General features: G+C 37.5%; 2 protein-coding genes across 2 annotated transcripts; both read right to left on the bottom strand.

The window, feature by feature from the left end:
• Positions 1-4251: 4251 nt before the first annotated feature.
• LOC145005241 (heavy metal-associated isoprenylated plant protein 46-like) lies at positions 4252-5220 on the bottom strand. The gene is made up of 3 exons (XM_078964301.1): positions 5109-5220; positions 4940-5018; positions 4252-4741 (listed from the first exon to the last, which is right to left on the bottom strand). Exons 1-3 carry the CDS (start codon positions 5115-5117, stop codon positions 4503-4505), a joined length of 327 nt encoding a protein of 108 aa, XP_078820427.1. The 5' UTR covers positions 5118-5220; the 3' UTR covers positions 4252-4502.
• A 9656-nt stretch (positions 5221-14876) lies between these two features.
• Positions 14877-15799, bottom strand: LOC145003859 (heavy metal-associated isoprenylated plant protein 46-like). Its single transcript, XM_078962765.1, has 3 exons — positions 15660-15799; positions 15491-15569; positions 14877-15295 (listed from the first exon to the last, which is right to left on the bottom strand). The coding sequence occupies exons 1-3, from the start codon at positions 15666-15668 to the stop codon at positions 15042-15044; spliced, it is 342 nt and encodes a 113-aa protein (XP_078818891.1). The 5' UTR covers positions 15669-15799; the 3' UTR covers positions 14877-15041.
• Between the last annotated feature and the right edge of the window lie 9440 nt (positions 15800-25239).

The raw sequence follows: 25239 nt of genomic DNA, 5'->3' as shown, positions 1-25239 counted from the left end.
TGGAATATGAAAAAAAAATAATGTAATTTCTAAAGGTTTAAGTGGTGCTAAAATGGCCTTGCATAGGTTGTTGTTTTAAGTCAAAATCTGAGAGCTTTGCCGAATAACTAATGTCGATGTTTTAGGTGGTAAATTATTATTCTTTGTTTGTTTAAACTTTTATTAATCCATTTATTTGTGCTTTAATAAGGGAATGTTTGGAATCTCATTTCCTACAAGATTTGAAGTGTATAGAGGATGCATTTTTTTTATAAAGGTGATTTAATCTTGTTGATTTTTAAAGTACTTTGTTGGGGAATTGCATATCTTGGATGGATTGGAATGAACCTAGGTTTTTTATGTTTCATGTACCCCAATTTTGTGTGATATGTTATTGGTTATTATGATTCCTTATGTGTATGAGTATTTAGGATGCTTATATTCAAGATTTTTTATTCTTTTGATATGAGAGGTGTGTTAAGGTCATGATAGAAAAAGTGTGTTGTATTGATCATATGTGATGTGTTCATTCTATAATTTCTTCGAAAATATTTGTCTATGATGATTTAGGAAAAATCATGCTAGTGAAATGATATCCATAATGATGATATGATATGTGCATGGAAATTTGATGTGATGTAAAATGTTATAACTTGTAATTTATTGTTTGCATGTTTACATAAGAACTTGTGAAGTAATATGCTAGAAACAGATGATAATAAATATGCATGATTACTTATGGAGTTTATATGTGTAACTCCCTGAAAGATGAATTAATAGTTAATTAATTAAAAGAGGAATACACTAGTGGGACGAATGATAGCAACCTAGACATAGGTATGTACCATATCCAAATTATTTGATGGCCTAATAGGTTGAAAGATACCAATAGGATAAGTGTTGAAGCCATTAGAGATGTTGTAACAGCTCGAAATTTTCAGGTATTTATTTTGGAATTATTTATGAATATTGTGAGTGGACTCGGCGAGTTGGAGCCCAGACTCGCCGAGTAGGATCGCAGTTTTGGGCACGGGTTCGCGTCCGGACTCGACGAGTCCAAGAGTGGACTCGGCGAGTCCACGCTGTGTGGTGAAACCCTAATTTCCAAGGTTTGCGGTCTATTTAAAGGGCCTTATGGCCGTCATTTGTGCTCACCCAACCCTTAGAGAGAAACCCTTGTGTGCTTGAACGTTTTGAGAGAGAAAGGAAGCATTCTTGACCCTTGTGTGTGTCATTTAGCAAAGAAGGAGAAGGTTCTAAGCAAGAGGAAGCAAAGGAGGTTGCTATTCTGTGGATTTGAAGCTTAGATCATCAATCTAGAGGTATGATTTCGGATCACTTTCTGTTTTGTGATGAATAATGGGATCTAGGGTTTCTTATGGACATTTATGGGATGATTTGATGCCCAATAGCTCCCTTCTTGTGTTGAGGCTCTGGATCTGGATCCATAGAGGTCCAGAGAGCCTCATTCTTCAAGCTTTATGTATAGTAATGGAGTTTAAGACCTTGGGTTGTAGTATTTGAGACAAAAACATCACTTATGGTTATATAGAGATTGTATGTGCATCAAGATAGTGACTTTACATGCTAAATATGCTTGGAAGGACTGGATCTATGGGTTAATGGACTGGATCTGACCTTATGAGCAAGTTTGAGTCATTGCATGGCACGGACTCGCCGAGTCCGAAGAACAGACTCGGCGAGTAGTATGAATGTTGCCCGATCACACAGCGAGTGGTCTTGCCGAGTTGGGGAGGGTTGACTCAGTGAGTCAAGGGGAAATCTGAGTGGACAGGTGGACTGAGTCAAGCTGGACTCGCCGAGTTGTTCGTGAGACTCGGCGAGTTGAGTCGTGGTGGCCCCACAACTCATGCCAGGTGGAACTCGTCGAGTTAGGAGGATACTCGACGTGTCAAGGGAGGATTTCAGGGAAGTTAGTGTATACGCTCAGACTCGCCGAGTCGCTATTGTGCACTCGCCGAGTCCGGTCAAAGTTGACCGTTGAACGTTGACCTAGGTTGACTTGTTAAAGAGTAGTCAACCTTAGTTGGGAAAGTGTTAATTAGAGATGTATTGTGATATAGGAGGACTTTAGCTCGGGGGATCGAGCACTAGTGATTTCAGGATTCACGACTTACCGAGACGCGAGGTGAGTCTTCTCACTATACTTTACCTTGAGTAGGTAACCAGAGTTATGTGATAGAGTGTCTGTATGCTATGTATGTTATGTGTTGTACTGCATTATTTGTATGTGATTTATGTTGTGCATGTTTACAGAGTTAGAACCTGAGGGTTCACAGAGTTTGGGTGCACGGACCCACAGAGTTATAGCCTCGAGTGGCTAATATGTGTTATATGTGGTATTTTGGGGAACTCACTAAGCTTTGTGCTTACAGTGTTTGATGTTATTGTTTCAGGTACTAGTGACGACCGCGGGAAGGCGCCGACTTGATCCGTACACACACACACACACGGAGTTTATACATTTGTGATCTTGGGATTTTGTATTTACATGAATTGGATAATTAATATGGTTGTTTTATGATTATTAAATGAATTATGTTTTACGAAATTTTGGAAAAATTTGTTTTGAAATTTACGGTGTTACAGATGTCGAGTGGTTATTCTAGACAATCACTTGGGACATCGTCCTTGTGGTGGGTGGGCTGGAGTGATGTTGGCAAAGCGGTGGGGGCAGTGCAAACATCACGTGAGATTTGGGAGGTGTAACATGGTGATACTAGCACTGCTTGTACTAATGTTACGGGTGAGAGTCGCACCTTACCTAGTGCATTGGGTCGTGTCGGTCACGTTAGTAGTAAATAAGATACTTGCCTTGGGAGTTGTGACGAATAATTATACCCATAAAAAGGAAGTATCATTGTAATAATTACAAAGGTGACTGGCAGGGGGTAATTATTAAAGATGAAAAAGAAGGTTAATATTATCCCATAATATTATAGCGGTGAATAAAATAATAGTTAGTTACAAAGATGAATAATGAAAGATAACTAAATGGCTTTAATGATGAATTATATTAATGAGCACTATTGTGATGTAAGTATTGTATTTGATGTAAGTGTTGTATGTGATGTATGTGTTGTACATGGTGTAAGTGTCTGATGTGATGGAAGTGATGTATGTGATGAGAGTGATATATGTGATGATTATATGATATACCTTATGTCATGCTATGTGAGTACGTGAATGTGTACTTATAGGATGTATTGTCTTACACATGTGGGTATGTGTGTTCCATAATACTGTATTATGACCGACTCATTTAGCTTATGCTGACATTTGTTTCTTTGGTTGTTATTTGTCTTGGATTTGAACATGTAGCATAATATGATGCCTTGGAGAGAATGGGAATCTTTTGGGGTAGTTACACTAATATATTAGAGATGATTCCACTTTGTGCATGTTGATGAGTTTTCATTACTTATAGTTTAAGAACTTGTCTTTGGTTGGTTTTATGAACTTTAATTTGATGAAGATTGTTTTTTGTAATAAAAGTAACATTGGTGATGTTTTCATAAAATTCAAAACAAAACTTCAACTAAGTATTCTGTTAAATAAATGTTTAAAAAAATAGTAAAAAATCATGGTGTGACACATGGTCCCTCTAGTTCCAAAAACAAAATCGAGTTCAGTTCTTAACTTTTTCTTATCCTCCAAAAATGTCCATGTAGTTTCATTTGTTATTTTGGATATGTCTGACTACAGTAAGTGAAAATGTTGCATCTTATGATACAATCTTAGAATTTTGTTGTTTTTAGTGACCCTAACTTGCATTTTCTCGAGTCTCCAGCCTTTGATTCACCAGAAGTGCAAATTGACATTGCTGCTCAACATCAGTAAGACTTTGTTTCTTTTTTTAGTCATTAATTTCTTTTTGTATAAGTTGTATTTGGTGTGGAATGAGTATTACTTGCAATTTTTTTACAGAGGCCACACAAGGAGCAAAACATTGATCTTGGCATCAACTACGAACTTAATTGTCTTCTATATTTTTTTATTCTATGACTGTGACAGATGATCCTTCTAATTGTTGTTTGAACATGCGAATATCAATGTTTGAAAATGAAGTCAAAATGTTACAAGCTTTAAATTCCACAATGCGTTTGTATAGGATTCCTATATGTATATAGTTATGGAGTAAGTTCTAAAACTGTACTTCATTTTATAGCAATAGCATACAACCTATTTCCAATATCGAATTCCAGATATTTTCTATTTTAGAATTATAATAGGTTGAAATGAAAAAAAAAATAAAAAAAGAAAACGATTCTGGAAGACTTTTTATATATAATATATATTTGAAATAAGATGCTTAATAAACTAATTTATATAACGTCGACCAAATTAGGTTTACCATAATATATTACAAACACAATATTACATCAAGGGGCTCTTATTCTATACAATGCAAAATTCCCCAATAGAAAATTTAAGTTAATTATGCAGCAATATTAAAGTAAGTTCTTCCACTCTGTTCCATTTTTAATGATATCTCAAATCTCTTATGCATATGCATAGTAAGGCATCCCATAGTTGCCGTAGTAGTATTGGTACGGATTAAAATTTAGTGACGCCACCGTTTCGGCGGCTGGTTTCTTCTCCTCCACCGGACCAACACTCACTAGCTCTGTGTATCCGACACCTTTCCTTAGCATGGTCGTCAGTTCAACTGGGTCAATTCCTTCTCCGGTCACAGCTATCTGGTCTTTATCTGAACCCACGAAAGAAGCTGATTCCACACCTGTTCATTAATTTTCAGATCATGATTCAGTTAAGCAATTCAATCAATTTCGATTGACCTTAACATTTAAGTCGCAAAAGTGAAACTAGCGATTTATCTGGAAAACTACAATCGTTTGACAATTGGGATACTTGATATATATGAACTTGAGAATGTGAAAGAAATAGTAAAAGAAATTGTGAAGGGGCATGATCTTACCGGAGAGACTAACGGCGATTTGAAGAGCCTTACGAGCTTTCTTTTCGTTATTCATTGTGACCTTCACCACAATCTTTTGCTACAAAACCAATCAATTACACAAATTGAGATCGAGTATTCGAAAAGTATTCAAAACAGAGTTGAATTGAACGAGTAATCAGGTGTGTACCTTTGCCATTTCTGTGAATTAGATGATGATTTGGATCTTGTAAATAGGGAAATAAGAAGACTTAGAGAAGATGTCTGAAGAGTTAAAGTTGTTAGATGGTATTTATAGAGCGTCGATTGAGTTCACACTTCACAGTAAATCACAGAGGAGGAAGACGACGAGGTCAACGCCGTGGGAAGGAAACTTCCCACTAGTTACTAATAATTCGATTAGTTTTCAAAGCTTTTGTTTGCATGCGTTTCGTTTACATAAAACTTCAAATAACCCCTTTTGCTTTTTTTACATCATTATTGTTTAGATAAAGTAAGCTTGACATACAAATGAAGAAAGGTAACAAAAGGAAATACCAATGCTTTTTATTATATATGTATCCCATTGCTAGATAATTATTTATTAAGTTATAATCCGTTGGAACTATTATTATAAAAATAAATAAAATTTTATAGTAAAAATCATAATTATCAATTAAGTATTTTCAAAAAAATATTAATTAAGAGACTTATGTTTTTTTATTTATGTAAAATTAAAATTGTTAATTCAAATAAATATGTAAAATAATTTTTCAAAATATATGCAATATTGGATGCTTTCAAAACATATAATTTTTTTAGTTCAAGATAAATGAAATCATAATGTTCTATAATGAAATATTAAATTTATTAGATTGAAAAAAACCAAAACAAATCGTTAAGTAAACCATAGTTATAAACCTTTCCATTAAAAACCAAATCAAAGTATTTCAAAACATTATTATTAGAGTATTATATCAAAACATCAGAGTAAAAATCCCAAAGTAAATCATCATGGTGTGTGCAATGCAGTCGGAGCTCTTCCCTCCACTATTAAAAGTATCTAAAACCAAAACTGAAAACCGTAAGCATGAAGCTTAGTGAGTCTCCCCAAACTACCACATACCATACACATAATCACATAAACTGGACCCTTTCCCCTGCATTGGGCCCCGCCCGGCATCGGAGAATGTCCAACTTCAGGCCCCGCCTGGCATCGAGCCCCGCTCGATATACAAATCTGTTTATCCTAGGCTTCGTCGAGCCTCGCCCGCTATACATATACAATCAAATAACATAAACATGCTAGCACATAAAGATTCATACACATTACTACATGTTCTAGTCCTAAGGCCTCGCCTATCATGGGCCTCGTCCCTACTCTGCTAATGATGAGATATGGAACCCCGTCCATACTTAGCTAGTGGTGAGATACGGGCCCTCGCCCACACTCACATTCCTAACCAGACACATACAAGCATGCATACATTCCTCGGGGTACCACCCGATATCGAATCATAGTCCGGAAACATACATATAAACATTCATCGGACCCCGCCCGACATTGGACCTTGGTCCGGAACATACTAACATACATATACGATCCGGAATTAGTGCATTCTACCCTTTCCCACAAAAGGAAACTCACCTTGAAAAGCTGAATGTTGAACCTCATGGATAATCCTATGGTTGCTAGCTGGCAGATCCTCGAACTGCTGATCTCTCGACTCCCCGAGCTATCATCACCAAAATAACACTTAGTCAAAACACATAATCCTTATTAGGGTAAAATGACCATTTTACCCCTAATCTCATTTGGTCGATGCCTAAGGCCCAAAACCATACATGAAAGGCCTAACACTAGGTAGACTTCTCAAGCCCACTAATGGCCTAAGTTTCTAAATTGGCCCTAGCCTTTAATGGAATCACGCTTAGTAACCATTCCATACTTCATAATCCTCTCGGGTCAACCTTGGTCAAGGTCAAGTCAAAGTCAAAGTCAATATCTAGATCAAAGTCAAAGTCAACGTTCTGAGTTGACTCAACTCGTCGAGTTATCCTTCAACTCGATGAGTTTCCGTAAATCACAAGTCGCGATATCTCGTATCAACTCATCAAGTTTTCCCCCAAACTCTTCGAGTTCTTCAATTACAACAAAATCGAGACACTCCACATTGACTCGGCGAGTCCATCCCTGAACTCATCAAGTTCCTTTGTCTGATAGCCCTTTCTTAACTCATTAAGTCATTATCCTTCGGATCTGAACCCTAAACTTTAGATCTCAATTGAAAATGCCTCTAAGAGGGTAAAGTTTCCAACTTTACCCCTTAATACATTTTTCTTAAATTAATTAGGTGCAAACCCTAACCCAAAGGCCAAAGTCTAAATCCCAACATCACCAAAACTATAAGAAAATCTATAAGATCATAGATCTGGACTCTAGGGACTAAATGATCACGTAAAGCCCTAACTTTTTCATCATGCATGGCCATACAAAGCTCCAATGACCAAAATGGTGGTTAGAAGTCGCATGGGACTTCCATGGCCATAAAATTGGCGCCTTTATGCCGTGAAAGTCCTTCAAGACTCTAGATATGAAGTGCTTTCCATTTGGGATGCCCAACTCTCAAGAACCATATCATTTGGACCAAAAACAAGCAAAATATGTTAAGAAGGAGATCTATTCAAATATTACTGAAGTTTGAGACTCGATTACCAGAACTGACGAAAATGGAGTAAGGTTTCTAGATGTAGAAACTCTTCCTTGTTCCTTCAAAATTTTCTTCCTTCCAAAAGCTTCAACCACCCACAAGAACACTAAAAAAAGGTTCAAAATCACTCACAATAGCACTTTGGTTTCGAGAACTAAGGTTAGGACAGTGGAGGCTAGAAATAAGGCCGAACCCTAAAGCATAAGGTGTTTAAATAGGGTGCAAAGTCTCAGATTTAGGGTTTCCCAAACCCTATCCAACTCGTCGAGTTGATCCTCCCCAACTCGTCGAGTTGGTCTTCCAAAATGCGCGTCCCAACTTTCCAAGACGTCGAATTTATTCCTTAAACTCGATGAGTTGGTCTATAGAAATAAGGTTTTATTTCTATATTTAACCTTTTAAATTTTCGAGTGATACAATTCTCCCCTCTTAAAGTAGACTTCGTCCTCAAAGTCTGCTACAGTCACCTGCCCTGAAAACTGCTCACGCCCTACGCTTGCGGCTCTCCTTATCTCTTATGAACTAACTGATGTTTCCCACGAGTGCTGACACCTGCACAATCAATGGCCTTCCCAAGGCATTGAACCAAACTAACAAGACTCTTTCCTAACTATAAGAAAGATAAACCCTCCGTTTCGAGCGTAAAACATCATTTTGCCTTTCCGAAGTCTAAAATATATAGTGGCCTATCTCCCCAACAAACTACCCATGCATAACCAGTTGTAGAATACTTATACTTGACAGAAGGCTCAGATAATCCTTCGAGTAGAAGATTCATCCATGAAACGGTTAAACTCGAACGAGAGTTGTGCAACAGGTCCAAATCAATTACTCTGAGATTATTTAATTTCAACTGTAAGTGTCTTAGCACTTTCTATCCACAAGCTACTCTGTACATCATAATCCTTACATCACTACTTCTACCCCGAATATACAGCTGCCTCTTATCTACTTTCCGAATGAACTGATAACTCCCAAGTCCCAAACTTATCTACTAACTATCTAGAATATCAGATCCCCTACCCGGTTGTTGAGCCAATGAACACCCTCTCAGTCGCTCCCAACAACTTCCGAAGAAAACTTTGACTATCTAAACTACTGTATCCACATTGCCACTCTTAGATCTATAAATCATGGTGTCCCCGATCCCATACCTTGATCCATCGGGCTCTACCAGGTCCCAACTGCATTGCTATAAGCATACGGGCCTCACCCACGGGTCTCACCGATACCATATCACGGGGTGGCCTTGCCCACACGTATCGCCTATCTAGAGTTACACAGGTCCAACTCCACCTCGAATCCCATCGACCTATCATTTCATGATTCATATTACGTTGTGGCCTTTTCATGACCCTACATTCTGACACACCTTGGCCTAGCATATAGGACTAGATCTGTGAATACTACAACTTATCTCGTAGGCTAACAACATTTTCTCATACCATATGACCAATGAAGAGTGTTATTGTTGCCCCGAAGTCATACAGTACGTTGCCGTGCTATCTGGTTGTTAATGAATGTTACAGCTATCCCGCAGTCTTACTGCACTTCCCACACTAACTCAACCGTTGACCGTTTTCTTGCAGTTGATCACCAATCTGAACACATCCAAAGTCGAGCACTCACGCGGTCTAGCATCCTGAATGAACTTGCGTCCCGACGAGAATTCCCAACCTGATTTCCCAATATCAGCTATCAAACAACAAAAATACATGAACCCAACGTTGGGAAGTATCCTAAACTCCCAACTCGCACACTCCTCAATCCTAATAGCCACTTGGGTCGCTTTCCCCCATATGGGAATGCGAACTCATCTTAGTTTTGCATCCACTTTTGTTCCTGAATACCCTAATGATTCTCCCCAAGTTGATTCAACTAACATCTTACAATACACACGAATAGAAGGATTCCTAATCCTTTTTTACCATCCATTGATCAATCAGTTGGGAACCAAAACTTACCACTACTAGTGTTCCAAAGCTAACCAACACTAAAGCAGTACCACTCTTAAACACTACGGAACACTTTCCGAGTTCCAATCACGCTCGCCATAACCACCGCATCCTGAGACCCACTATATAAGAAGATGACCTCACACTACTCCTCTAAGATTCATGGTATGCAGATGACATATAATCCAAAGATAGGCAGACAATATAACTCCAATATACATTTACCCATGCTGATGCAAGACAATAGCAATAAAAATCATAAATAAAAACTGATAAGAAAGTAAAAGATACACACCTGCAACATCGAAGTCACTCCCGCCTCCTCTGTAGTCAGCTGGAAATCCCTACTCCTCACCGCAGGCGCCTCTGCCCATCCCTGACGGCCGTCGGTGATCCTCAGTGTCGCAGGGCCAGGTGTCATCACCTGTCCCACTGCAGCCAAACTCCAGAATTAAAAAAAATGACTATCTTTTAGGATAGGTAAAATAGTCGCACCATATTTAAATATGATGGTAAATGGGAGTACAATTAATCAAACTATTCATGACACCTACAGAAAGAAAAAAATGTCATTTACTAAAAAAATAAGAAATGAAAAGAGAGGCTACTTGCATAATTACGATATTAATGAACATAATGACATAAATGAGGATACATGCATTAGGCCACTTGTATAAAGGCCACTTTATATTTTTGGCAATGGAAAGACGATAGAAGGGTGTCATCTGTACATGTACCAAAAATTCTTACGGATTGCAGGTCATTCGATGTTACTACCAAAGCTGAAAATTGTTGTTCTAGAACAGTAGAGGTGTCAAAAAAAGTACATTGTCAAGGGATGATTCTAGATTGTTTAATGTATCCATTTATTCCAATATTGTATTGAACTTGAATTTGATTAAAATGTGAAGAATCTATAAATAAATATGTATTAAATTCAAAAATAGCAACTAACTTTGGGTTAAACTCAAATTTTACACTTTCTCTAGATTTTTCAAGTTTGTTAACTCGAAATAGGTTCTATTTTTGGATTAAACTCGCAAATAGAATATTTTTTTACAACATTGGATTAAAGCCAAAAAAGCAACCAACTTTGGATTAACGCCTTACTATTTATCTTTTTGAACTTAGTTATGCAGTTGATACATTGTACATTCAAGATTTTTTTTGAAAAATCATGCCTTTAAAAGTCATGTTATAAGAATTCCACTACGAAACATATCTCATGATCAGAAAACCGTTGCATCATTCAAAAAATTCACCATCTCTGTCGATCGTAACTCATAAAGTTTAATTTGTTAAAAAATAGAGACCGAATATTTATATACTAGTCCGAGCAGTATATATCCGTAACATCCCAAATTTCGAGTCCAAAAATTTCGTATTAGTTAAGTAATTTGTAAGACTGGTTACTGAAAACATTGTCTATAACATATCAAACAATAAATCATCAAAACATGTCTCAAAGTTAAAACATCGAATCGTAATAAAAGTAAGAGTATAATCCCATGAATCACATAATGCGGAAATCTGATGTGCGTGTGATGTGCAGCTACCGCGCCGGCTCCTTCCCCTTCGATGAAGAGGTACCTGAAACAAAACTGAAAACTGTAAGCACAAAGCTTAGTGAGTTCCCCCATCATTCTACACATACTGTCACGCATATCGGGGTGCCCTACCTACCCTATACCAGGCATACCAGGGTGCCTGACCTACCCCGCTGAGCATACCGGGCTCAATCTACCCCTGTCAAACATACCAGGGTGTCCGACCTACCCCCTCGGTCCTAACAACCGAACTTGGTGACTATTCCCCTCTTACTACTACTACCGCATAAAGCATACCAAACTAGCCCATAAACATTTCAGGTAGCAGCACACCTAGATGGATATCACAAAGACCATCATCTAACATACAACTCCTACTGGTAGGCCGACATTGTGGCCTTAGAGCCACCACTACTGGAAGGTGACTAACCTCAAAAATTGCGTGTCGAATCTTGCGGAGGGAATCTCTAACAGCTGCTTCGATGGCTTCCGACTATCAGAGACACATAACACTTAATCAGAGTCTATTACATTACTTGGGGGGGGGGGGTTAAAATGACCATTTTACCCCTTGGTCCAATTTGATAACATTTAAATGACCCCACTCTAGCGTATTACATTCAACATACCATTAGCCCATCTAAACTTCCCAAAGGTGCACAGATGGCCCAATTTTCTAAATTGGGCCCAACTCTTCAAATGGGCCTCTTCCTAAATTCTACGAAGTCTTTAGCCCAAAACAAAATAATCTGAATGGCCCAACATGGCCCAAGGGCCCAATGCTTCTAACTCCAGATTCCTAGGCCCAAACTTACGCTTACAGTGGGCTATGTGGCCGAAAAGTTCAGACCCAACCTACTTAGGCCCAAAAACCCAAGAAATCCATTATGCATGCATACATGCAGCGAACTTGGCACGTACGCCTAACGTATAATGATCTTGATCACATACGGGAAGTTGACCCATTACACACGGCGTACCAGGGTGTATGCACAATGTAGTGGTCAACTTCTGTGGGACTTCATTCTTGACTTAATCTATTAAGCCCTCACGTCCAAAATGTAGATCCAAGCCCTTTTAGACCTCCTAGACCATAAAGTCACGAACTTTATGTGATTGCATGCAAGGTAGGGGTAAAAACATGTTTTTGGTCCATTAATCCAACTTTATGACCATCTAGACCTTGCATGGTTTTGGCTTAATCACCAAGATCCGATTTTATGATTCTAGGTGCTTCCAAGAGTCCATAAGGATAACTCTTAAGCTCTGGAACCAACAATACACAAACACTCCCAACTATGGGCTCCAAAAAGCATAATAAAAACCCTAAATAACAAATCTAAGCATGATATGGTCAAGTATGGAACTTGATACCTCAAAAGAGCCAGAAGTGGTGTCAACCCTCTGGATCTTCAACCTTTTGGTGGATCCTTGTTCCTTCAAACTTCTTTCTTCTTTTCTCACTAGAATAACACGCAAACACTCTCAAAAGGTTTTTAGAACACAAAGGCACACAAAAAGAAGCTAGGGTTTACGTGGTGGTTAGGTAAGAGTGAAGGGAGGCTGAACCAATAAGGGTTATGTTCTTTATATGGGGAGCAACTATTATTTTTAGGGTTTAAAGGTCTGCACAAGTACGTTGGGCTTACTTTTGTTACGTTGGGTGTATGTGCTTGACCTCCGCGCTTCCTTCCCACGAGTACGGTGGGCGTACTCGGCATTGTACGCCCCGCATATGCAACTCCCTCAGCCCACTAGCAAGGCCTAAAAAGTGAAGTCCAACCCACACCACAACACTCCTTAACTATAACAAATTGCAATAATACCTGGAAAATCCCGAGTGCTACAATGTCACCGCCATGTTTGCATTGCATATATAACTTAAGCATCTAAGAAAAACTGTTCTAACAAAATTATCCATGATACTTCTATTTCCCTTGTTAACCTATAAAGTTCCAAATAACTCATATAAATAAATAATAAATATCTTGTAATTTTGATAGATATATACAAAAGCATTAACAAATCATACATTTAGTGTGTAAAGGATGTTGCAGAGGACAAAATGTGGCCAGACTTGTGAATCAATCGATGGGGCTTTGATTTGTGGTGAAATATGCCAATCATTATCATCACAGTAGATGGTGCCGAGATTGCAGAAATTTGGATTTAAAAGCTTAATTAAATTATATCCTTAATATCCTGAATTGGGAATATATATATATATATATATATATATATATATATATATATATATATATATAAATTTAGTAGATTTTATAGGATTTGAGTAATGGGTTGGAAAAAGATTGATCGAGAAAAAAAAAAGGAGAGGAGCTCTATAAAAGCGACATGTGACAAAAATTAATGAAACTTTAATTTAATAATTTTGAAATTAAAAGGAAAATTCATTACAGAAAGAGTAAACTGCACAAATAGTCCCTGTGGTTTGTCAAAAATTTGTCACTTTGGTCCAAAAATGTTTGGATTAGCATTAGAGATCCAAACTTTTCATTTTGTTGTGATTTTAGTCCAATTTGTCATAAACTTTTTCATAATAACCAATTTACCCTTACATTTTTCTTTTTCAGTCTTTTTATTTAATGATATTTCTGATTAAAAGAAAATTAAAAAAGAAAATTTTCCTTTTATAATTTTTTATAACAAAAAATATAAAATAAAAAATGAAAATGTTCTCTCTCTTTCTCTCTCTCTCTCTCTCTCTCTCTCTCACACACACACACACACACACACACAAACACAGATCCACCTTTAAGAACATGAAGAAAGTCTGGTACTCCCCTCCCTTCTCCGGCGAAGCAAATCTTTCGATCAACACCATGAACACCGCCAAACCACCAACAATCACTAATTTTGCCAAGAAAAATCGAGCCTTCAGAAAATCATCATTATATTCATCTTCAAACTACCATGAAAATCACCACCATTGGGAACCCGTCATCCCCATCTACCTCGTTCTTCTATTTATATTCTGATCAAACTGCATCTAAAAAAGTATCAAGAAAGAAGGTTGAAGAATGAGGGACTGTGATTGAATGGGGAAGTGCCGCCTGCGAACCAAAAAAAAAAAAAAAAAGAATAAATGTCAGACCTACAGTCGAGTTTGAAGAAGTAGATGTATATGATATTTGGCAAATTGAATAATAGCGTGACAAGTAGCACGAAAAAAACCTTCATTTATTAGAGTTGGTGTATGTATGGTAGAGGATGTCCTTGTTCAAGTTAATCAATTAGTTTTTTCAACCATTTTATGTGATTGATGTAGATGAGTTCACTTCTTCTACGTCATTTATAATATTGCTAACCAGATAATTAATTTCAATATTTATAATGTCATGTGATATTTTAGTGATGTCTCGTCTTTGTATTTTGCTCATGTTGTTGAAACTTTGAGTTTTAGACCTAAATGAATTGACAAACGATTATTTGATTTTAAGTAAAGGTCTCGATCAAACATGGCTTAAATTGAAGATGAATTTCTATTCTTTGAGACTAAAATATTGAAGAAACGGCGATCCATTAAATGGTAACTTCTGTGGTAGCTGGCATTAGAGACTTCTACCCTACATGAAGCAGAGTGTAAAACTAAGTTGCATATTCTAAACGTCATGTGATCGTAACCAATTTTAGATCTTTGTTATATGATGATATAGTACAATCGACTAGACTTTTTTTTTTTTTTTTTTTTTTTTTTTTTTTTTTTTTTTTTTTTGAAAGAAGATGCTTAATAAACTAATATATAACGTCGACCAAAATTAGGTTTCCCATATATTACAAACACAATATTACATCAAGGGGCTCTTATTCTATACAATGCAAAATTCCCCCATAGAAAATTTAAGTTAATTATGCAGCAATATAAAACTAAGTTCTTCCACTCTGTTCCATTTTTAATGATATCTCAAATCTCTTATGCATATGCATAGTAAGGCATCCCATAGTTGCCGTAGTAGTATTGGTACGGATAAAAATTTAGTGACGCCACCGTGGGATTTGTTTCCTTTGCGGCATCTGCTTTCTTCTCCTCCGCCGGACCAACACTCACTAGTTCTGTGTATCCGACACCTTTCCTTAGCAAGGTTGTCAGTTCAACTGAGTCAATTCCTTCTCCGGTCACCGCTATCTGGTCTTTATCTGATCCGACGAAAGAAGCTGATTCCACACCTGTTCAATTTTCAGATCATGATTTAGTCAAGTAATTCAATGAATTCGAATTGAGGTTAACATTTAAGTCGTAAAAGTGAAACTAGGGATTTCTCTGGAAAACTACAATCGTTTGAAAATTGGGATACTTAATATATATGAACTTGAGAATGTGAAAGAAGTAGTAAAAGAAATTGTGAAGGGGCATGATCTTACCGGAGAGACTAACGGCGATTTGAAGAGCCTTACGGGCTTTCTTTTCGGTGTTCATTGTGACCTTCACCACAATCTTTTGCTGCAAAACCAATCAATTACACAAATTGAGATCGAGTATTCGAAAAGTATTCAAAACAGAGTTGAATTGAACGAGTAATCAGGTGTGTACCTTTGCCATTTCTGTGAATTAGATGATGATTTGGATCTAGTTAATCGGAAAATATGAGGATTTAGAGAAGATGTCTGAAGAGTGAAAGTTCTGAAAGGGTATTTATAGATCGTCCATGGAGTTCGCAGTAAATCATATAGGAGGAAGACGACGAGGTCAACGTCGTGGTAAGGAAACTTCCCACTATTTTCAAAAAGTTTGATTATTTTTCAAAGTTTTCGTTTACATGCGCGTTATTTAGATAAATGTTTCAAATTACCCCTTTTTCTTTTTTGCAGCATTATTATTTAAATTAAATAAGCCTCACATCAAATGAATAAAGCTAACAAAAGGTGATACATAGTACTTTTTCTTATATGTGTATGTCATTGTTAGATTACTATTTATCAACAAAAGTAATAATACATGTGGTTTTGAAATTAGGCTTATTGAAACTTTTATATTAAATCATCTACAAAATTTATGGTAGGTAAAAAATTGGATATTTGGTTCAAAATGTTTTGAAAGTGCAACAGTAGTCCAAAATGTTTCATTTGTTGTGAATTTGATACAAAGTTATTTCAACATATTTAAAATAGCGAATTTTCTCTTTTAGTTTAGTTTTTTCATATTCTTTACAACAATTAGAAAAAGAAAAATACCACTCACACACATATATACACATAATCTCTCTCTTTCTCTCTCTCTCTCTCTCTCTCTCTCACACACACACACACACACAACATCGATGGTGTGTTTCTTTTCTTAAAAAGGATATGAGGTTTGGGATTTTATAGAAAGAGAAACAATTTTAACCATAATCACATAACAAATTTGACCTTAAATGCATCCAAATCGCTAGGAACAATAGGGACTGTTAAGGAAAACAAACGATACTTGTCAAGACTCGGAACAAATATGATGTCACTTGCCAAGTTTTGATAACCTTTCCTGGAAGTAATGCGGATAACAAGCAAAACTATAAGCACATGAAGACACAATATTTACGTGGTTCAGTCAAGATGACCTACGTCCACAGGAAGGAGGTGAGTATTCTTTATTTCAGAGTTCTCAAACAAAAGTTACAAGTACAACTCACCAAAGATTCATCCTACTTACTAAGGATACAAAATAAAAGACACAAGACACTTCAAATGATTCTGCATGCATCCATATTTATACTTGAGGGAACACACCTAAAACCCTAATATGTTAATCCCATTGGCTCATACACCTATGAATGGTGACAACCAATCATATGTCGCAATGCAACATCTTTTAGAACTTTATTCCATGTCATACAACCAATGACTATCAGCAACACACGTGATGGAGCACCTTGTGCCATAATGGAGAATCATGATGTACAAGTGGCACATCATGAATACTAATGGCCCAACACCCATCATGGTGGCAAAACATGGTGTAATCCTTGAGAAACACCAACTTCTAAGCATCCTTGAATGATCTTGAGAATCATAGAGGACTTCATAATATACTTGGCTCATTCAGGAACAAGATAGTCCATCTTGCACCATCATGGTGCACCAGGAATATAGATGGCGCAAGTCGCTTCAAGTGTGGCACAAGAACATTAAAACTAGAGCAAAAAGACTACATTGGGGCATCAGGAACATGTATGATACAACAAGGTCATGCATGATGAAAGAGCATACTCCATGGCACAACAAGAGTACCCCATGATGCAACAGAGATCCTCATGGCGCAAGTGGAACCCCTCATGGCACAAGAGGGAGCCTCATGGCACAAGAAGGAATGTCATTGGTGCAACAACATCGTTCTCAGCCTAAACCTTCAACAGATGGAAAAACAGGGTACCCTTGTTACTTCATATCACCCCTAAGTGCTCCAAACCTCTTCTAGGTGCTCCAAACCCCCTTCTGTATGATCCGTCTGTTTGGTACTTCATCCGTCACTTTGTCAGATGATCCATTCCTTTCTTAGATGATCCGTTCCTTTGTCATATGTTCCATGAACCCTAAGTGTTCCGTTGAGTTCCAATTGCTCCAAATGCTCCATGAACATGATCCAAATGCTCCATGAACATGATCCAAATGCTTGAGTCACATTTCACAATCTCCACCTTGACTTGAGCATCCTCTAAAGTCCACCTCCAATAAGAACTTCCTCTCCCATTCCAGCCACCAAACCCCAAAGTGGCTTACCTCCTACGAACATCCACCAAATCCAAGCTAAGTTTGAACTTCTCTTTGGGCAACATCCTTGTGACCATGTCTTTTGGATTCTCCTTCACACCAGACTTTTGATGCATAAGCTTTCATAGAATATGATAGGTTTCTCCACCTTCAAAAGAAGTCTCTAAACAAGACCAACCGCCAATGATCTTCTTTTCTCCATATCACTTTCATGGTCCAATTCAATCAATCCAACGAAGCGCCTATGTCGTGTATTTGCACCTTACACCAGAAAAACATTAAGCGTTCCCTTCAAGTGTCATAAGATCCACTTGACCATTTCTTAATGATCTTTCCTACAATTTCCTCGAACCAACAAATAACTACTATCAAGTTTGGACTGATCATAATAGAACGACCGCAAGACTCTCTCAAAGTAATGAGAAATATATAACCATCCTAATCTTATATAACTCCGAATCTCCATCCTTACTATCTTCTTTTTAGCTCCTAAGTCATTCATCACAAACTCATTCTCAAGAAGCTTCTTCAAGTTGACTTTCTCGACATCAGCATCACCAAACACTTCTTCATTGGGTTAAACAAGGGATTCCTCACATCTATGTTGTTCCATGCCACCCTGCTGTTCCTCATTTATCACAAAACGGTGTAGGGTTTCTATTTCAAACTCCACCTTCTGTCTAGCATCTAGATTATTCCCCGCAACACTTGTACCACCTCCTCTCTTGTTACACATAGAATATTTAAAGGTCACCTCTCTGCTAATAATGAATTTTGGATTTTGTTCTTCTGTACACCACAAACGATGACCTTTCCCTCTAGATGCATATCCTATAAATATGCACTTCATTTCCCTAAGCTCTAGTTTACCATCATTCACATGAGCATAATACAAACATTTGTAAACCAGTGTTCTTACAAGGTTTCCCAGAACGCACCTCTTGAGGAGTCTTAGAATCGGTTGCAGTTGATCAAGATCTATTGGCCAGATAGCAAGCAGTGTTGACTACTTTTGCCCATAATTGCTCTGATAAATCATCAGATAATCATATGCACTGAGCATGCTACACTAGCATTTGGTTCATCCATTCTGCCACTCCGCTCTGATGTGGTGTTCGGCGTATAATGTGATGCCTCATTGTACCTTCTATATTGCAGAAAATTTTAAACGAATCCTTATAGAACTCCAACCTATTTTCTGTTCTAAGTGATTTGACATGGTTTCTCATCTTTTTCTCAACCATCATCTTCCATTTCTTGAACCGCCCAAGCACTTCATATTGGTCCTTTGTCTTCAAGAAGTACACCCAGGTATTCCTTGAGTTATCATCGACAAAATTCACAAAGTATTGGCATCCACCATAAGACTTCACAGGAGAGACACCCGATAGATTTGAGTGAACACACTCTAGGATCTCATTGCTTGAGTGTTGAGTCGAACTAAACTTCTCCCTGCTTTGTATCTCTTGAACACAAGCTTCACCACGTTTAACATTTCTAGTGGCATCTCCACCATGCAAAACCTTCTTACTCATATGACCTAACTTATGATGCCACAATTTCTTTCATTATCATACTAATCCAAGGATTGGGGTACAGTCATCATTCTCCCAATCGTATAGCCATCTAGAATATAAATCCCATGAGGATTCATCCTTCCCTTCATAACTACAAGAGCACCAGAATAGTTATGGACTCAGAGATTGGTGAAACAACACTAACTTGGTGCAAAAGGAACATTCATGGCACAGCAAGGCCATGCATGATGCAATAGCATACTCTATGGTGCAACAGGAGTACCCCATGGTGAAAGAGGGATCATCATGGCGCAAGAGGGATCCTCATGGTGCAATAAGAGCCCCTCATGAACAAAGAGGGAGTCTCATGGCGTAAGGGGAAGAATATTGGCTCAAGAAGTAATTCCCTTTACACAACATCATCCTTCTTGGACCAACCCTTCAACAGATGGAACAACAAGGTCCCCTTGTTGCTCCATATCACTCCCAAGCACTCCAAACCCCCTTCTATTTGAACCGTTCCTTTGGTACTTGATCCATTCCTTTCTCAAATTATCCATTCCTTTCTTAGATGATCCATTCCTTTGTCACATGCTCCATGGACACCAAGTGCTCCATTGAGTTCAAAGTGCTCTAAATACTCCATGAACAAGATCTAATTCTCCATGAACATGATCCAAATGCTCGAGTCACATTTAACTGGGAGGAAGTAGGGGGTACGTGTTACATATTGATCATTCAAAGCGAATGAGATATGATTAAGAGCACCTTTTTCCTCCCTGCAACTCAAACGCACTAATAACCTTCTTATTTTTGAAGAAATCAATTTCTGGGCTACATCTTCTCCAACCCAACACAAATTAACCTATATTATGTTGTCATATCTCCACCAGATCTACCATCCGCCTACCGATCGACTCCAACCCCTTTCCTCTTGTCAACAGATCCACTTTAATTGAATTCCACTTTTACCTACAAATCTTGGATAGTAGAGGAGAAAGCTTATTGCTTTGTTCGAAGTGGGTCAGGAACTCGAATCACGCTTATCAAGCTCACTGATAGTAAAGCTTATTAATTTGTTGTGGCACTGAACTCGTCTTACTAAAATCGTCTCTTCCATTTCTGAAACGTTGTAGTCGGAATCAACACCAATTTCATCATCATATCCAAGGCAAACGACGGAGATGGTGATCTTACAAACATCGAAAATCAGATTTGGTTGGTTTTTATGTCTGATTTCCCTTGGATTTCATTGATTTCAATGTATGTATGAGTGTGTTTTTTTATTTATGGAAATCCATTTGTGTGAATGTGTTCATCTCAGAAATCATTTTGTATGTGGGTGTTGTAACTACATGAAGATTTGAGAAAGGGGGCAACATCTAATCTGATTTATATGTGTTTATATGAATTCATGTGTGTATATGTGTGCACATCTGATTTCAGGTGTATGTGTGTGTTCATATGATTTCTTGTGTGTGTATGTATATCTTCATTAGATTTCATGTGATCTTATTTGGAGGGAGAAGAAATGGCAAACAAAATTTAAGTGGAGATGGGTGCGACAGGTGGTAGTGGTGCCGAACTGTGGTGATGGAGGATGGTGGTCGAACAGTGGTGGTGGTAGATATTCTTAAGTGTTATTGAATCTATGAATATGTTATTTGGTGTTCTTGAGTCTATAAATATGCTCTTAGTTTTTTATCAAACACAAAGATAGAGATAGATAGATAGATAGATAGATAGATAGATAGATAGATAGATAGATAGACAGAGAGAGAGAGAAAGAAAGAGAGAGAGAGAGGGGGGAGAGAGAGAGAGAAGGGGTGTATATATGTATGTGTGTATGTGTGTGTGTGTTAAATATGACTTGAGCATTTGGAGCGTTCTCATTTGAGCATTTGAGTTCAATGCAACACATAAGTCTCATGGATCATGTAACAAAGGAGAAAATTATATGAGAAGGGAATGGATCATCTAACAAAGGATTAAGTCTTCTAAAAGGAGGTATGCAACACCAAGAAGAGGTATGGAGCACTTGATAGTAGAATAGAGCACCTTGGTGCATGAACGCGCCATCGATGCTCAAGGTGCACCACTTTAGGCATATATGTGCCACTTTGGAAAGATGATGCACCACTTAGAATCCTCATGCGCCATTTTTGTGGTAGGTGCACCATTTTCGGAAGAGATGCACCGACCCTTGCACAATATGCGCCATCATCATGCTAGATGCACAATTTGGTTCCCTGATGACCCATAGTATCCTTTGGTGAGCAACATATGCTATGAAGTCCTATATGATTCTCAAGATTATCCGAGGTTGCTCAGATGTTGAAGATGCTTAAGAATTATTTATTGATGTGACTCAATGATGGTTGATGAGCCATGATAATCTTGATGTGGTACTCTTGCATCATGATCAGCCACTATGGATAATGATGCCTCATTATGTGTGTTGCTGATGCTCATGTAATGGAAGTCAAGTATGAATGTTCCAAAAGTTGTTGCATGGTAGATTGAGATTGGTTGACACCATTATGGGCCTATGGACCAATAGGCTTGGCCCATTAGGGTTGTACGTCTGATCACTTCACTATAAATAAGGATTCCTACTAAGTCATTTGGGGAAAACTTTGTATCCTTAGGTAGTAGGTTGAATCTATGTTGAGTTGTATTTGTAGTCTCTGTTAGTGAAATCTGTGAATAAAGAGTACTCCCCTCCTACCCATGGATGTAGGTCACCTTGACCGTATCAAGTAAATATTGTATATTTGTGCGCATTTAGTTTTTCTTCCTAACAAGTGTCATCAGAGCTTGACAACTGGCATCAAATTTGTTATGAGCCATGAAAAGTATCGTCTGATTTTCTAAGAAGTCTTATAAAAGTTGTGGTTTTGTGTTCATGTGATTGAATATGTTTACTCACAAGTTTGATTTTGAGAAGTTCAATGGTTCAAATGACTTCAATTTGGGGAAGGTGACTATGGGGGCTCTTCTAGTTCTACAAGGATGTGCAGCGACACTGGAAGAAGAGTAAAAAGTTACAATGTACATGGTGGCTAAAAAGAAGGTGGAGATTCTATCAAAGGCACATAGTGTCATTCTGTCGAATTTGACAGATGAAGTACCATGGAAGGATGTGGAACAAACAGCTACTTTTGGGCTCTCGGAGAAATGTTGTAAAAATACTAGAACAACACTATGATGAACAAGTTGTATGAGATGCAACGTTTGTACACTCTTAGAATGTATGAAAGTAACCAAGTGAAAGATCATCTGGATAACTTCAATCGCATCATCTTTGATCTGCAAGAGGTTTACAGGAAAATTAAAGATGAATATCATGTGCTAATTCTCTTATGTTCTTTTCCAAACTCATATGGGAATTTCATCGATACCATTCTCTATGGTATGAAAACGATCACTGTGAATGATGTGAATGATTCTTTGATGTCCAAGAAACTAAAAAGAAACATTTCAGTTGGAGAAGAAGTTTCTGGTTCCGATTTGGTCGTAAGAGAAGAAGGAAAGAAGAGAGGAAAGAGGGAAACAGTGGGGCACTTCAATAGAAATTGTTCATAATAGAAGAATGAAATGTTCAAGAGTGAACCAATTATAATTAACACTGATGTTATAGCCTATGAGAGTTCTGATTCAGGGAACGATAGTGATGTACTGACTGTAAGTACAACTAGTTCTGCAGATGCTTGGGTCTTGGATTCTTGAGAACCCTATCACATAGTGTACAATTGTGACTGTTTCGACTCCTTTAAAGAATGGAATGGCACAGTCAAGATGGGTGATAACTGGGTGAGCAGTATCCAGGGTAGTGGCACTATGCAAATCAAGATGCACGATAGTATGATTAGACAATGAGATTGCTGGTATGTTAAGGATCTCCAGGAGAATCTAGTTTCTCTTGGTTCTTTGGCTAAGAATGGGCTGAGTTTTGTTGGTGAAGGTGATCGGGTCAAAGTATCCAAAGATGCTCTAGTTATAATGAAGGGAAAGATGAATCGTGGAGGGATTTATATCTTGGAAGGTAGTATAGTTATAGGGATGGTAGCTATCTTTCATTCCTTGAATGAAGGTGATGATAATACAAAGTTGTGGCATCATAGATTGGGGAACATGAGTGAGAAGGGCATGTTAGTTATAAGGAACAAGGACTAGTTGGTGGAGAGGTTACTAGAAACATAAAGTTTTGTGAAGCTTGCATTAAAGGAAGGTATCACAAAGTGAAGTTCGCTATTGATCAACACACAAGCAAGGAAATGTTAAAATATATTTTCTCAGATTTGTGTGGTATATCTCCAGTAAAGCCTCAAGGAGGATGCTTATACTTTATGACGTTTATTGATGATTATTCAAGGACAGTTTGGTTGTACATTCTAAACAAAAGAGGAGATGTTTGGGATGTTCAAGGAGTGGAAAACCAGGGTTGAGAAATGGACTAGAAAATAGGTCAAGTCTCCAAGGACTGACAATGGGTTAGAGTTCTATAATGCTCTGTTTGATAGCTTCTACAAGATAGAAGGTATATTGAGGTACTGAGTTGTACGACACACACCGCAACAAAATGGAGTAGCATAGCGGATGAACCAGACACTCATGCAACATACAAGGTGTATGCAAATATTTGCTAACTTCTCTAAGCAATTTTGGATGGAACCAATTAATACTTCTTGCTATTCGGGGAATAGACCACCATCTACTCCTATAGATTTAAAGACTTTGCAAGAGGTATGGTCCGAGAATCCCTCTAACTATTATGGCTTATGTATATTTGGATGCCTTGTGTATGCTCATGTGAATAATGGTAAACTCAAGGGAAATGAAGTGCGTATTTCTAGTATATGCGATAAGAGTAAAAGGTTATCAACTATAGTGTACAGATGTATGAAAAACTCCTAAATTTATCGTCAGCAGAGATATAACCTGTGTTGAATCTTCCATGGGTAACTAGAAAGAGGTGATACAAGTCAAATAGGGAACAAAGATCAGGGTGTTAACCAAAAGGTGGAGTTTGCATCTCAAACTCCATACAAAGGTATGATAAGTGATGAATAGCAAGGAACATCCAAGACAAGATGAAACCCAAGAGCAACCTACGAGATATTTGTCTAGTGGTGCTAATGTCAAGAGGGATGATGGATGTGAATATAGTAAGGAGTGTTGGATTAAGTTGTCTAACCTTATAACTAAATTGATGTATAATTGTAATTAGAGGCAAAGTCCTTTTTGGGTTTCCTTTGTAACTAGAAACCGATTATAATGAAATTTGTAAAGAGAAGAAATAATTTATTAGTTTATTATATGATTAATAAATTTATTTGAAATAATGTTAATTAATTACAAAATTAATCATAATTAATTTGGGAATTAATGTCGAATTAATTAGAATTAATTAATATTGCAAGGGCTGAGCTGCAATTGTTCAATAGTTGAACAAAAGAGAGATTCCAGAACCTTCCACTAGGTGGATGATTTTGGTATGCCATATTAGGGTTTCTAGAAGACTCCTCTAGATAATTAAGAAATTAGATATTACTAAATTTGATATATTATTATTATACATTAAATTTAGGGTTTCTAGGGTTTTCTAGCAGCTATATAAAGGGCTCTAACTATTGTATTTTTTGTCAATCACTTCTAAGAGAACCCTAGTCAAAATTATACCTCCCTTATCCTCTCTCCTCCCATCTTCTATTTTCTAGGGTTTGGGTGTTAGCCATTAGAGGCATCATGCTTTTGGTGCTTGTTTTCTGAAGATCAAAGTAAGGATTCAATGGAATCTTTTCTATAACAATTCAAAGGTACGTAACCCTATTTTTTAGATTATAATTTTTACATAGGGTTAGGGTTCTTGTTGCATGTTCATTATATGTTGCATTCAATGTGTCA

This window comes from Lactuca saligna, chromosome 7 (genome assembly GCF_052625555.1).
Source record: "Lactuca saligna cultivar CGN05327 chromosome 7, ASM5262555v1, whole genome shotgun sequence".
Lineage (NCBI taxonomy): Eukaryota > Viridiplantae > Streptophyta > Magnoliopsida > Asterales > Asteraceae > Lactuca > Lactuca saligna.
Note: the sequence above shows the minus strand (reverse complement) of the source record. Positions and strands in the feature narration are given on the sequence as shown.